The sequence below is a fragment of the Phaethon aethereus genome (assembly GCF_964289735.1).
Source record: "Phaethon aethereus genome assembly, chromosome: 1".
NCBI lineage: Eukaryota > Metazoa > Chordata > Aves > Phaethontiformes > Phaethontidae > Phaethon > Phaethon aethereus.
In genome coordinates this window covers 88665682-88681660 of record NC_138575.1, presented here as the reverse complement: position 1 = coordinate 88681660, position 15979 = coordinate 88665682, and the positions used below count along the sequence as shown (strand labels likewise).

General features: G+C 39.4%; 1 protein-coding gene across 1 annotated transcript in view; it reads right to left on the bottom strand.

The window, feature by feature from the left end:
* MAN1A2 (mannosidase alpha class 1A member 2) overlaps window positions 1–15979 on the bottom strand; it is a gene marked incomplete at both ends in the record, with an annotated part of 151258 nt that overhangs the window by 99009 nt on the left and 36270 nt on the right. The window contains one exon of the mRNA XM_082012028.1: window positions 3002–3098. Coding sequence (XP_081868154.1) covers window positions 3002–3098 — 97 coding nt within the window. The remainder of the gene's footprint in view (window positions 1–3001; window positions 3099–15979) is intronic.

Below are 15979 nucleotides of genomic sequence, written 5' to 3'. Positions count from 1 at the left end.
TTAAAAGGACAAACACTTAGAGAGCATCAGCTGCTAGAGTTAGCTGAAATAAGAGGATCAGAAACTTGTATGTGGAGGAAGTCTGCAATTTCTTTCAGACAGCAATGCCAGAACTCCAAAGAATAAACATTCCAAGTACAAAGAAGTATAAGTCCTCCAGACTCATTATGAGAAATGTTAGAAGCAAGCAGAGGAGGAATGGAAAGAAAAGACTAGAGTAAAACTGTAATTCCAAATTGCTTCAAAATATTGTGTCAGTCACATTAAAAACAAACATTAGAAAAATGTCTTCTTGCCACATAAAGCAAAAACTTCACATCACAGAGAGTCTGGGTTACAAACCAAGGCTGATCTAAAATTATACTTGGCAAATTAAGCAACAGAATTGCATGTAAATTCAACAGCAAAGACTACATTATCATACAGGTGAACATTTTCAAAGATTTTCAATGTCAGATACAACTTCATCAGGTGGAAAAAATACAAAGGAAAGCCACAACTTAGAGATAACATACAACTAAATCACAGGAAGCTTCAGAAGAGATTTTAAGAGATTTCATTTCATCTAGAAATGAAAGAAGTGCCAATGGACGAAGTAGCAAAGAGAAATTATCTAAGAATATTACACAATACCCTCTGGGAACCTAAGAAATGTCTTTCTGTCTGTCACAGCAGAAGCCTGTTGCTCTGGTCTCCTTTCAGCCTCACACTCTCTCACTCAGTGCTGCCTGCATCTTAGACTCTTCCATTTCACTTTTCAAACTCCTTGACCAGTCCAGATGCTTTTTTCTCCTGAGCATGCTAACTTGCTCACCTTCCGCCCACTCAGACAACTCCCCCTCACCCAGCCATTTTTTTCATAAAGGAATATAAAGTAGTCAAACAGTATCAGCTTTCACACAATACTGAAGTGTAAGAAACCAGGTTCCAGTGCATGACCAAAAGCCATCAATGCCAGGCTCCAAAGGGTTTTCTTGTAGTAAAGGTGAACAGTCCTTACTGCAAATAGGGTTAGTACAGCAGTTGGAAGTATTCTCTTACAGATTTAAATAGGCTTCTACACACTACAGGTTTGGAGGAAGAGGGTTTATTTGTGGGCAGGTTTTTGATTTTGTTTGTTTTTAACTATTGCAGAAAATTTAACTCAGAGGCTCTCCTTCCATTGCTGGGAGCAGGAGAAAGGAACAGCGTGTCTAGTTAAAGTTCTCCTCTGCTCTCCATGTCCAACACTTATTTAAGGTTGAAGTTCACCATGCAAATAAATTTGATGGAAAAACTGTTTGGATATAATGAAAATCACTTGTTTATTTGGTAAGATATAAGAATGGTTTCAAGATAAAATTTAAGGAGATCAGGGGAAGGGACAGAGCAAAATTTGAAAAGTCTTTTTAAGCATTACAATACTTTTGAAACAAGTCCTTTGACTCTTCATTTGGAATGAGTTTCTTCTGGGAGTTTACTTTTTCCCTACAAATGAAAACAAAAAGCTAACCAATTTTCATTTAAGTCAAAATAATTTATGCTGGGTTCAGGCACTAAACACAGAAAAACAGACACTTACACAATCCTAATCTGTATTTCTATCATCCACAAGAAACAAATTCAAGGTTTAAGGCAAGATAAATAAAACAAATACAAATTACAGCAAGAACCAATCTCACACAAAGTCATTAGCCAGTTGCCTTACAATAGAAGCCAATAAAATCTTGACTTCAAGCAAACTATTATAACCAATACTATCATACTTAAGGTACACACAATATATTCACACTCATTCTTCATGTAAAAAGTGGTTAGGATAAATTTGTACCTTCCTCAGATACCAGAGAGTAGATGAACACAGTATGAAATCCTGAACAGAATTCAAAAAACCCTACCCAGTCCTACAGCAGCTCTCCTGTGTACGTTTCAAAATAAGATGACTGAGCCATGAAGTTCACGCATTTAGGTGCTGTACATTCTGGATCAATCCAGGCTTAACCTTAATCGCCAACATCAAGGTTATGTGTTTTGCTATACCAGAGGATGAACCTAGAGAACCTGCAGGGCTCAGTCCTCAACAGCTACAACCAGGTTTTTTTTAAATATCAATCCTACAGAACTGGGGACAAAAAAAAAGGATTATTTCCTGGTTTGAATACCAATAAAATATTTGCCACTTTCCAATCACTGTTCTACTTATTCTATCCCAATGCATTTATGCCAAAAAAGCAGTACTGCTGCAGGTCACTAATATTTTAAGGAAGAAAAGCCATCTACCCATCACATGTATGCAACAGTAGGTCATTCAGAATCTTGATCTTTACCTTCCTCATGTTTCAATCTATTCTAAATGCCATTTGTAACACTCATATTCACACTCCATTGCTCAAATATTCTCACTCCATCCCTTGAATTGCTTCAAAACTTGACCCTACCCTCAAACTCCAGTAGTTTGAATGGTGGTTTTTTTCTTTCATTGCAGTCTACAGATTCACGATCCACAAGTCACAACGTCATTTTCACCTTACCCAGATCTTTTTTTAAAAGCTACTTTAAATTTCACATTGGTACTAGCAGCTTTTCAGGATCTTGCATGTGCATTTTGTCTTGTATCACATTCTCATGGAATTAAACACAAAGACCTAGACAAGATGAGTTTTTTTTTAACAACACATCTATATTCACTGCATCCCAAAATACCATCACTACATTGTAACTTTTTATATAACTGTATACCTGTGTATACACACAAAGTAACATTGCACATAGACACAGCTTAGCTTTTGCAACAATAAGAACATATTATTCCCCAAAAGATGGTTTAGTCAAGTAATTAATTGAAGTACCATTGAAATAATCAATACACTTCTGTCATCCACACTTCAAAAGGTTTATATTAAAACAGAATTTGCTAGTAAGTTTGGGTAGATTTTCAAAGAGGATAGCACGGACAGAAATAAATAAATAAAAAAAAAACCAACCAAACAACCAAACTGAAAAACCAGAAAGTATAGCCTACCAAATATGTTGGTGGAATGTCCTTTCCGGGCAATTGGTTTGAGTTCATTATGTCCCCATCCATATTGCCTATAATTGTCCCAGGCATGCTTCATCATCTAAGAGATGGAAAAAATAGGATTCGATTACATTATAAAACTTTGTACAAATACAGTATTTTACTCCTTATTTGAGACTTTATCTTTCACAGTCATCTGTGATAATACTGATAATACTTTGCCACTATTTCTATCTGTTACAGAAATCAGATTATACAGCATGAACAAATTTGGAAACAACTTCAAGTCTATTTGACTTGAGCTATAGAGCCTAATGCGCTGCATTAGGTTGTTTTCTGGTTCTTTCTTTCCTTTCTTTAAATATATGCACAGACATTTAAGAATTTAAGCATAAGGAATTGGTGAAAAATACTGGTTAACATCTAAGGCACTAACCAAAAGAAAAAAATGTCTATCAGTATCTGAAGCATAAAAGGGATTTATTTACACTGGTGCATCCAAGTATGACTAAACAATTTTGCAAAAGGCATAATAAATTTTTTATTAGCAACACCTACTAGACCAAGATATACCATCATACAGCCTCTACCAAAAGAAATGCCAAAAGCTTTGCTCTTTAGAAAGCATAATGAACAAAGCAGTATAAAATTATTAATATTTGCTCCACAAAACATTTTCAACTCTTTTTAATAAATGTTTCCACCACCTACGGTAGCAAACTACACCTAAAAAACAAAAGGTCTTGCTGACCCACAAATACTAGTTATGCACATCGGCCACTAAGCAGTGCTTTTATAGATTTGCTAAAACTTTTAACAGTCCTTGCTTGTTTGCATACAGCAGAAATTCAACAGTGACTAAATTGCAAAGTAAATGCAGTTTAAAAATCAAATATTATCACCTAAACAGATCAAAGCAGGTAACAGGAAAAAATCAGATTCCATAAGACGTTGCCCCAGACACAAGAACAGTTAGGAACAAACCTGTTCTAAAAGAACAGACATGCAGCTGTATCCACAACATTATACGTATTTTATTTTTCTATTATGTCTTAGAAAGTGGTAAGTGGTATACTGTTAATACATAGGACTTAAATCATGATATCCACTAGTTTGAGAAATGCTCTCTAAGAGGAGAAACCATGCTAATGTAATTAACAGACTGATACTAACTCTTTAAGAAACTGATTCTATCAGAGCAAATAAAGTTTTCAGTACAATTTACAAGACTGTAGTTTTCTTACTTTAATCAGAGAGTCACCGTACTCATAGAAGACGTGAGTAAACAAGCAGATGCTGCCTAAAAGCTAAGGTGCAGCCAGCTGCGCTACCAGCACTACCTTATGTAGAAGCAGCTCTCTTCTCTTACTGAGTTCAGGATTTAGTGGAAGTCAGCATCCGGTAATCCCAGATCTTTCAAAGCACATCTAAACTGCCTGCTGAGACATGCAAAAGAAAGTCCCTGTCTCCCTACAGCCATCAAGAGATCCCTGTCCAACCCACACAGCTGTAATTCCTTCAATTGGAAACTCCCTCCAAGTTTCCTTCCCATGGCTCAGTTAACTCATGCCCAGACAATAAATTTGAACCACAGCAAAGGTATACGCACAGGCCCAGAAGCCGGGAAGCGCTCCTGTGTTAAAATGACATCAACCTAGGCACAGATGTCCCTCTCAAGATGACAGGGGTCCCACTCCTACTGCTTGTCATTCAAAGGCAGTTCACATGTTGCTTTTGGTATTTGCACTAAGAGTCTGACACCTGATTAGGCAATAATACTGTATAGTTTCTTTTAGTGTCATAAACCTGTAATGTAAGAAAAAGAAGATGCAAATATTATACCTAAAAGAGGACAGAACAGGCATTTCATTAGCATTGACAAATTCCTTAGTGTTTATAAAGCGCTTAAGTTGACCAATTAATAGCTATTAGAACTTCAAGATGACTCAGGTAAAGTGATCTTCTCTTGACAGGTAAGATAAATGCATCATGACAAATGCAGTGAAAGCCTGATCACAGGCAGTACAGAAGTCCCTCTGAGACCTCTTACTGTTATCCAGAATCTTCTTACTAATGTTATCCAGAATCAGCCCACAAATTTTTATATAAAATTGTTCATTAACTTAAGATCACAGAATTGATAATCACAGCATCGTTCAGGTGCAAAGGGACCTCAGAACGTCTCCAGTTCAGCCACCTACTCAAAGCAGGATTAGTTATGGGATCAGACTGGGCTACTTAAGACTTTATCCAGTCAGGGTAGACTTAAGGCTTTCTCCAGTCAGAATGGGACAGTCGAGGCCTCTGTGAAGCATCCTGCTCTCACTGCTTGCCAGTCCACCTGGGAAAACACAGACCTATAGTTTTAGAAGGCACTAAGAGGATGAAGCTAAAGAATTACTGACCAGTGAGCTCTATGTGAGTTTGATAACGGATGGATGTCTGAACAAGGTGACCATGACATGGCAGATCTAAGCAACCTCCTTCCACATAAGGGAAACTGGGCTTCTAAGACCTCTGGATGCATCAATTAAATATTTCATTAAGGAGAATCAAATGACCACTGACATTTTAGCTTTGTAAGAATCTCAAAGTGTAGGCAAACACCACTATAGAACAAAACTAGGTAAGCCCAAAAGAACAACTTGTTTTCTCACGGAAGAGTGTCAATTGCTGAGTATTTCACTGTCCCAATTTGCTATGCTTCTGGGGGGAAGGTACAAATTTTGTTACAGACTATTTAGTTTTGAGGAAACCCAAGAAAATTATGGAAATTACAAAGGGCCAAACCAGAATACATCACAACATAAGAAGTTTCTATATCCATAAGATAAAATATATCCTAAGATAAAGTTTCAGTAAGATAGAAACTGTAAAGGAGTCGATTTCACCAGATTCATTAATTAATGCAGAAGTAACTTAAGAAAACATTACTAAGACCAGAAACTCTGTCAAACACAAGAGACTAAGACACAGTTAGAATCATAGAATAGTTTGGGTTGGAAGGGATCTTTAAAAGTCATCTAGCCCAACCCCCCCTGCAATGAGCAGGGACATCTTCAACTAGATCCGTTGACTAGATGATCTAACATTCTGAAACGGGAAATTCTATTTTGATGAGACTAAGCTACTTTGATAAACACAATCACGTGTCTGTCCTGTCCCCTCACTCTCCAAAACACCGTACAAAGAATATAACTCCCTGAGAATCTTTTGACTTTATTACACTAACTAGTCAATTGACCTTTTTTTTTTTCCAGATGAACACCAAACATTACTCTGGCACACACTCCACCACAAAGTGAGTAGCCTTCACGATACCTTGTTAGCAGATAACTGGACGTTACATGCAAGCAGGAAACCCCACAGGTCGTGTATACAATATTAGGTTTTGTAAGGATGATATGCCAAGAGATCTTGTAACAACATGGAAATTTCTGTTACTGCCAGAACTGGTAGCACAATATACTATGGATATAACATTTATACTATCGGGAGCAGCTGTGCACACAGAAGCTTTCAAGAGACAGGAGAAGATAGCTGCCTCTACCAGCTAAAAATTTAACAGAGGATGTCACTTTAGCTCAGAAAGTACAAGCAATGTGAACTCCTGATCTGAAAAACAGGATTATCCCTATGGTTATGCCATGCAGCATTTGCATAGTGGACCTTGGAAATGTTGAAGAACAGCTGCAGGTATAGATAGGCTTTTCTTCAAGAAAAGCCTTGTCTTTATGAGGAGAGGGAAGTCTCAGACACCAAGTGGAACATCAGTACTAGTAACAATAGAAAGAAGGTAAAAATACTTGCAGAAACACCCAAACAAAACAACCCTTAAAGAACCTATGATGGAGGCATCTTAAGTTCAGTAGAGTCAAAATAAGCTGGTCCAAGCACAGATCAATAATTGTGGAAAAAGTCAAGGGGGAGATTCCCATAAGTGAAATTTCCACACCTGATAGCAGTTTGTCAAAGTAAGTGCTTGGAGCTTGATGACATATCATATAAAGATCTTGTAGTCTGTCCACTAGAGAACAAATGGTTTTAGTGATGGGCATTTACTGACACTATTAATGTCAGATTTTGCTTTTGAAAGCAAAATAATTTATAGGGGATAGGTTCACTGAATACTGGTCTGGAAAATGTTTATTATGGGATGCACCATATACAACAGCCAGCAAGATACTGTTGCATGTACAGCTTGGTAATTCCACAAAAACATGAATTTGGACTCTGCTGCGAGAGAGGCAGAACACCAAGAAGCAGTGCATGTCTCAAATGAAACTGTTTTTGTAGGTACACCATTATCTAGATGCTTTACTGACTTTAGAACATGTTCACGGGATCTGACCCTCTACAGTCAATGGAAAAACATGTTTTTATAAAGACAGAGTGCAATTATGATTTTGTCAAAAGACATCATTACCAAGAATAAAAGGAGTTCACAGTGATTGAAAAGAGACTGTTGTAAGGGAGTTCTGTCACTACAGAAGAACATTAGAAACAATAATCCAAACCACAGAGTGTTTCAAAAGCCCCTTTCCACTCCTCAGAAAAACAGCACACACCAAGCAAACAGAAAATAAGAGTCCTGAGAAATAAGCAAAAGAACCAATTTACTGGCAAATTGCAAAGACTGATTGTACCTAGAAATAAGAAACCTATCCTCTTGCCATTCACCAGGAACATGTATAACAGAGACAGCAAGTAAGTTTTGCTTTCAAAGGAAGTTACTCTGGTTAAGGGTACAATTTCAAGAGATTTATATAAACCACCTTCAAATTCTGTTTTAAGATTAACCAAGGGCTTACTAGACAAGATTACTGCCCAGTTGGCAGATTAAAAATTAATAACTGCTTTCCTACTGTCTGCAGAGAATACTTTTTGGAGGTTAAATTAAAGAATGATCTTTTCCTTGTATAAATAATCAGATTTTTGAAGAAACTTAGAAAATTCATACAGATTATTTTATTCTTCTGGGAGCTACAAATATCTACCTAGAGAAATTATTTTGGGCTTCAGTCTATGTGCCTCTATCATGCATTTCTGAATACTGTCACTGGAAAAGTCTTTGGAACATGTTCCGAACACACACAGAAAGCTGGGTTTTCTTTTACTGATGAATCGTTAACTAATCCATTACTAAAAGAAAATGAAAATGTTTATCAAATGTATACTAAATGGCAAGCTTGTCCTTTATTGTTGGCATGAAATACTTGAAGTCTAAGATGCCCAATGGAACTAAGGGAAAAATACTTCAGACTGGTGAGAACTGAAACAGTACATGTAAAGGGCCTAAACTTGGAGGGCTTACAGCAGTGAACCAACTGCTCAAATTTGTACAAGAAAGCCAAACGTTTTTTTCCCAAGATGGTGAATCAGTATTTTTGACCTTGTGTGTCCTCATGGTTTCCAGAGAAACTAGTAGCCACAGGTTTGACTGGTCCTGTGGTATTCAGAACAGTAGAACCTCCCACATCATCTCTGTAAATAACCAGTACCGCACATCACGCAGTAGAAAGCAGTTCCTTTCTTTCAGTTTTGCCTTCTTCCAGTTTTGCCTTTTCAGGCATCAATCTAATAATCTTCATCAGCTTATCCTTGCACCTCTGCCAGTTTTACTGTATCCTTTCTGAAGCTTAGAGACTAGAACTACATGAAGCGTGCAAGATGCAGAGGCACTTTTAGCTCCATACGCTACCGTAAGAACCTTACCTCTTTTGTTCTTCTTTCCTAAAATACTGAATATTAGCTTTCTGTCTGCTATTGAGCACTACAGTGACATTTCCAAGGAACTATTATAAGCACAAACTCTCATTCTCAAGTGGTAGTAAGTCACTTCACACCTTTTCATTTTAATCATGAAGTTGGAATTTCTCCCCCTCCAGCCCCAATATGCATGATTTTACATTTAGCTGAGAAATAAAAGGGGAGATAATCACTCAGTCCCATAGTATTTTTCTGCAATTCTTCAGTCTGGCCTCAGTTTTCTACTCCAAATATCTGTGTTGGCAGCAAAGTTGATCATACCACTATTCATCCATTTTCCAACTCATAAATTATACAAATAAATTATTTAGAGTATGGATCCAGCACACGTCCTGTATGGCCTCCAACACCATTTATTTGTACTCTCCATTTCCTGACTTCTAACAATTTCTCCAAAGAGACACAATCCTCCATCCCATGGCTGCTCAGTTCAACAGCTGTTAGTGACGAACTGTGCCAAACATTTTTTGAGAAATTGCATATATTAACTATGTCCCCTGTCCACATGTTTGTTGACAATTTCAGGCATCTTCCATAGCTTTGTGCATCATGACGCTAAAAATATACAGAGACATCTTAGGCATCTGTGTGCTCAACAATTCTATTCCCTGTTCTAGTTTGTATTAATCTGCACAGTTCATTCATCAGGCATAGGGGTCTGCAGTTCTTTGATCTCCCCTTTAAACCCTTTCAAAGATTGATGTCTTGTTAGCCACCTTCTAGTCCTCTGGTAACAAAGCAGAAAATAAAAATAGATGCCAGCAATGCAAATCAGGAACCCAAATCTCAGTGCAAACTAAGTCAAAGCAAATTGTTGCAAGTTCCAGGTATTACAGTATTGTATGCAGATGCTCTATGTCTTAATGGAATGCATCATAACAGGTTACTTTACAAGTAGCTCACATTGTTGAACATAGTCTTCTTGATGATGTTAATGCTTGATAGTGTCAGATTTCAGAATTATTTACATTAACAATGTCACTGATACACACACTGGCATATATTCTATGGAGTTGCTCTGAGCAACACAGAAGGGACTACAGGAGAAATTATGCAAAGACAACTAACAGTTACTGGAATTTTTATGATATTTACAAGTATGCTCTTGCTTTCCAATCAAAATCTTCACAGCTGCAAAATACACATTGTCACTTCTATAATAATTTAATATAGAGCTCTCTTCCATCTAGCCACAACTCATGATTTTTGCTATTCTCATATTACAGAGATTTTTATAAATGGCACATAAAATATAACATTAAAAAAAACAAACACCAAAACCAAACTAGCAACAAGGTCCATCAGGTTTCACAGAGCCTTTTGATTTACCCAACTTTGGAGACAAGTAATTTACCTAGGGTTTTGCTCATTTTTGTTTGTCCGGGAAGTAAAATATTTCCTTGTTTTCTTGATTTTATTTTGCATTTATGAATTTTAAATACTGCAAATGTGCTACTTCATTGTTGAAAGATAGGTTTTTCTCACAAGGGTGTGGAAAAAGATATCTTTAATAATGAAAACCACCTTGAATTTTTAACATGCTTCCATTAATGCATGAATGCTGGAGAATTCTGTAATTGCCACACTTGGATAAATTGATTCATTTTTAAAATACTCTTTATTTTCATCCTTGTGTCCGAGCAAAATAAATACACCAAGCTACAAAGCTTCTCACAGGCATACATTAAAGATTTACAAATGTAAAATGAGTTCTTTATACAATCATCCCAACAAGTTGCAACACAACTTTGTGCAGGGCTATTCGTAAGTTGCCTGTACTGACCAAAGTGCTAACTGCACAATTTTCATTCTAATATACCCATTGAAAATTAGGTTACCAGCAGGCTCGATCAAAAACAGTTCATCCTTACTTCAGGCAGATTTCACTTATTCAGTTAAAATGAGATAAGCATTAAAAAAGTGCAATGAAACTCATTTAAAGCCAACATAGCTGTTCTCGACATGCTGAATTAATTTTGAGAATGCAGAACAGGGAATGCAAACAGTGTGCAAACAAAACCACTTAATAATGTGTGTGCATACATAGTTCTAAACACATTTTTATATATACACACACTTAGACATAAATGTGTGTGCGTGTGTATATATTTTTATACAAACATACACACTGCAGGGAGTGTTATCTTAAACACTGAAAAAGTTAGGTCATAACACTTATTGTGTTTCGTTTTTATTGAGATCAAAGCCAGGAGCAATGAGCTACAAAATACGATGCAAAGCTCTTAACACCGTAGACATGTATTACTAAAAACTGGTGTCCTAACAAAGTAGAAGTCCAAGTAAGTTTGATCAAGAAAAAAAAAAAAAGAGTGTAAAGTGTCAGCAATAATGAAACTGTTCTAAATGGGTTTTAGATGCTGAAAAAAATCCCACAGTCACTGAAGGCAGCTTATTTGGCTAGATCAGAAACATTGCAATTAGATTAGCAGTGGAAGTTGTATGAATAGTAACTATGAAAAGAGGAGTTAAGCAGCATGAAAAGACCTCTACATGATTAAGCACTTTCTTTTGCACAGCTCTTTTCTCAATAAGCACGCAAAATAGAACTCAGATAAAAGGACACTTACTTACTATTTTTAACCTGATTTCTTAACAGAATCTTGGTCTCTGTACATCTGTCATTTCCCACATATATTTACAGTAGCCTTTGAATCCATTCTCTAATTTCAAACCTGATTTTAGAGTTGGAAGAACCAGATACTTGACACCTCTACCTGGGGGGGAAGGGGGGATGTTAAAAAAGAAAAAAAATATCTGTGGCTAGATAAGGTAGACAGACACAAATTAGTACCCCAACTGAGAGGAAGGCAGTTATAATCCAACCCTTTATTCATTCGGAGGGGCAGCATTTAGCATGCAGGTAGCTCTAAACCAGGCACAGAACACACTGCCACTCATGCAGTCAAGCAGCAAGATAAGAGGACATTCACAGCAACGTGTGCGTGAGGAGCAGAGGGTGGTGTAACCATATGTAGGTCAAAAACCCATAGCAAACCATTAGTTTTGCCGCTGATAAAACGGCCTGTTACTTCTCAACATTATTAGCAGCCTCTTGAGCATCATCCAGAGACCAAGATAAAAATACATTTTAATCACTTCTCTTCTTAGCACATTTCTAAAAGTATTTCCAAAATTGTCTCCACTAATATTACACAATCTTCCTAACTCTCCTTCTAAGAGGCAACACATTACAAGTCACATTTTAAAAGAGAAAGAAAATAATTTAAAGGAAATTTAAAGAAAATTTTGCTGTAGGCCACAGTAAGTTCACTGGCAAAATGTCCCCAGCTTCCCAGGCGGGACCTTGTTCCTCACTTGTACAAATTTAACAGCAACTCATTTTGCAGGTGTCAGATGTAGCAAGTGATCTTTAACTGTGGCCCCTATGCTCCCTGGATACCCATTCCACAACAGCTTTTGCTTAAATGTCTTTCTCTGCTTTTTCTTTTTACCAGAAAGCCATGACAAGCAGTAACAGAAACAAAATTTTGCTGTGTTGAAAACAGATTATCAGAAAGTAATAAAATATCTCCTTGCTATCCCATCTCATTAAACATAACAGCTTTTAAACTGCACAAGAAGCAAGCATGCTACAGCCAGCAGCTTCAGCCACTTCACAACTCTAGCTTATTTGTGTGAACACCACACCTCCTTTGAGCTGAATTTAGCAGTCTATGTACAATTAGCACTGCCTAATTAGATGTCTGCATATCACAACAAACAGAGAACAAGCAGTAGAACAAAAGCTCCAGAGAACTCAGATTTTTCCAGTCTGTCTTTGAAACCTGGAGCATAAAAACTGTTTCACTCTTAAGTTTACTACATGCACTTGTGTAACATTCTGGAGAAGCCTTCTTCCAGCTGACAGGCTTACCCAACAAACATCTTCCTACCACAGAATGGTTGTAAGGGACCTCTGGAGGTCATCTGGTCCAACCTCCCTGCTCAAGCACAGCAATCTGGAACAGGCCACTCAAGATCCATATCCAGTCATCTTATGAATATCTCGACGGAGGGAGACTCCACAACCTATCTGGGCAACCAGCGCCAGTGCTTAGTCACCCTCACAGTAAACAAGGGTTTCCAATGGAGCCTCTTGTGTTTCAAGTTTGTGCCCATTGTCTCGTCCTGTAACTGGGTACTACTGAAAGGAGCCTGGCTCCGTCCTCTTTGCACCCTCCCTTTAGGGATATATATACATTGGTAAGATCTCCCTGAGCCCTCTCTCATCCAGGACAAACAGTCCCAGCTCTCTCATCCTTTCCTCAGATGAGAGATGCTCCAGTCCATTAACCACCTTTGCGGCCCTTTGCTGGACTCTCTCCAGTATGTCCATGTCTGTCTCACACTGGGGAGCCCAGAACTGGATACAGCACTCCAGGTGTGGCCTCACCAGTGCTGGGTAGAGGGGAGGGATGGGAGGGATCACCGCCTGTGACCTCCTGCCAATACTTTGTCTAACACAGCCCAGGGTACAATTAGCTACCTTTGATGCAAGGGCACACTGCTGCTTCACCCAGGACTCCCAAGTCCTTTTCCACAAAGCTGCTTTGCACATGGTTGGCCCCCAGCATATATTGATGCCTGGGGTTGTTCTTCCCCAGGTGCAGGACTTTGCACTTACCCTTGTTGAACTGCCTGACATTCCTGCCAGCCCATTTCTCCAGCCTGTTGAGGTCCCTCTGGGTGGCAGCACAGAGGATGCTCTGGCTTATTAGCCAGTTTTGTCATCAGCAAACTTGCTGAGGATGTATTCTGTCCCATCATCCAGATCATAAATGAAGATGTTGAACAGGATTGGACACTGCATTGATACCTGAGGTACACCACTAGTTGCCGGCCTCCAAATTGACTTCAAGTAACTGATCACTACCCTCTGGGCCCAGCCATTCAGCCAGTTTTCAACCCACCACACTGCCTGCTTACGCAGCTCAGATTTCATCAGCTTCTCTGTGAGGATTTCATGGGATATGGTGCTAAAAGCCTTACCAAAATCTAGGCAGATGATATCCACTGCTCACTCCTCATCTACTAAGCCAGTCATTTCATCATACAAGTTTATCAACTGGGTTAACCATGACTTCCTCTTTGTGAACCCATGCTAGCTATTCCAAATCACCTTCTTGTTGTTCATGGGCCTAGAAATAGTTTCCAGCCACTAATCGCAGCTCCATCACCTGCCCAGGGACCAAGGTAAGGCTGCCCAGCCTGTAGTTTCCTGGGTCCTCCTTCTTGAAGATAGGAATGACATTACTCTCCTCCAGTCTTCAGCCACTTCTCCCAATCACCATGATTATTCAAAGATTATCAAGAGGTCTTGCAAAGACATTAGCGAGCTCCCTCAGCACTCCTGGGTACATCTCATCACAGCCCATAGACTTATGTATGTACAGTTTGCTTAAGTATTCCTTCACTTGATCCTCTTCCACCAAGGGCATATCTTTCTTGCTCCAGACTTCCTCAGTGGTCACCAGGGCCTGGGATTCCTGAAGGCCAGTCCTATCAGTCCAGACAGGCAAAAAAGAACCTCAGCTTCTTCCATGTCCTCTGTCACAAGGCCCCTTGCCTCATTCATATGAGGGCCCAAATATTCTTTCATCTTCCTTTTGTCACCTGTGTATTTATAGAAGCCCTTCATGATGCCTTTGAAACCCCTTCCCAGATCCACTTGCAATCAGGCTTTGGCTTTCCTAACCCCATTTCTGCAAGCTCAGAGAGTATCTCTGTATTCCTCCCAGGGTAACTGTCCCTGTTTCCACCTTTTTCATGTTTCCTTACGGTGTTTTGAGTTTTGAAAGAGCTCCTGACATTTTTGCCTGACTTCCTGCTCATTGGGATGAACAGCTCTTGAGCTTGGTGGATGTGATCCTTCAATGTTAAACCATATTTCTTGGGCCCCTCTTCCCTCCAGGGATTCATCCCAAAGGAGTCTACCAAGCAGATCTTTGAAGAGGCCAAAGTCTGCTCTCTTGAAGTTCAGGGTTGTGAGCCTACTTTTTGCCCTTCTCCCTTCTTTCAGTACCCTGAACTCCGCTATCTCATCATCCCTACAGACAAGGCTGCCTTTGAACTTCACACCCCCAACAAACCTCTCCTTCTTTGTGAGTATGAGGTTCAGCAAAACATCTTTCCTCATTGGCTGCAGTATCATTTGGAGAAGTAAGTAGTCACCAGTGCACTGCAGAAAACTTTTGAATTGCTTATGCCCTGCTGCGTTGTGCCTCCAGCAGATACTGAGTTGGCTGAAGTCCCCCATGAAGACCAGGGTCCGCAAACATGACGCTGCTCCAATATGCCTGTAGAGTACCTCATCCACTTGTTATTCCTGGTCAGGCAGCCTAGAGCAGACACACACTACAATGTCACGTTTACCAGTCTGCTCCTTAATTCCTACCCATAAGCTCTCAGTTCATTATCCATGCCAGGCACTCCAGCTTCTCTCTCATATAAAAGGCAACTTCACTCCTTCGTCTTCCTGGCCTGTTCTTGAAGAGTCTGTATTCTTCCACTGCAACACTCCAGTCATGCAAGTCATCCCACCACATCTCCATCCATTTCCACATTGCCAACAAGATCACAGCCTTGCAACTGCACACATGTTTATTCCCCATGCCACATGCATTATTGTACATGCACTTCAGAGAGGTACCCTTGCACGTCGATTTCCCAGAAATGGTTTCAGGGATTTCTCCATAATGGTGCCTTGTAGGCACTACCTTGCTTATATGCAAATGCTAGAAGTGACCCTGGTTAAGCCCTGTTTTGTTGATTTTGTGATCCTTTTGTGTTACATCACTGCAGGCCCTTTGCTTATCCACCTGGTCAGTCACTGCCTCACAGTGCTGCTAGTTACTCTCTCTTTCCCCCATCATTCCTGGTTCAAAGACCTCCTTACAAGATGAGCCATCCTGCTGGCAAAGATGCATTTGTCCTGCCTTAGTGAGGTGGATCCCATCTCTCTCGGGCAGACCCTGCCAACAGGGACCCATGGCTGTAGAACCCAAAAGCCTGTTGCCAACCCCAGTTTCACAACCAACTGTTGATGTGCACTGCCAGCATCCTCCTCCTCACACCCTTTCCCCTTACTGTCAGGATTAAGGAGACCACTACCCAGCCCCCTGGGTCCCTGACAATCCCCCCCAGAGGTTTGTAGTCTATACATATGCAAAACTTATATTGTATGTAATACAA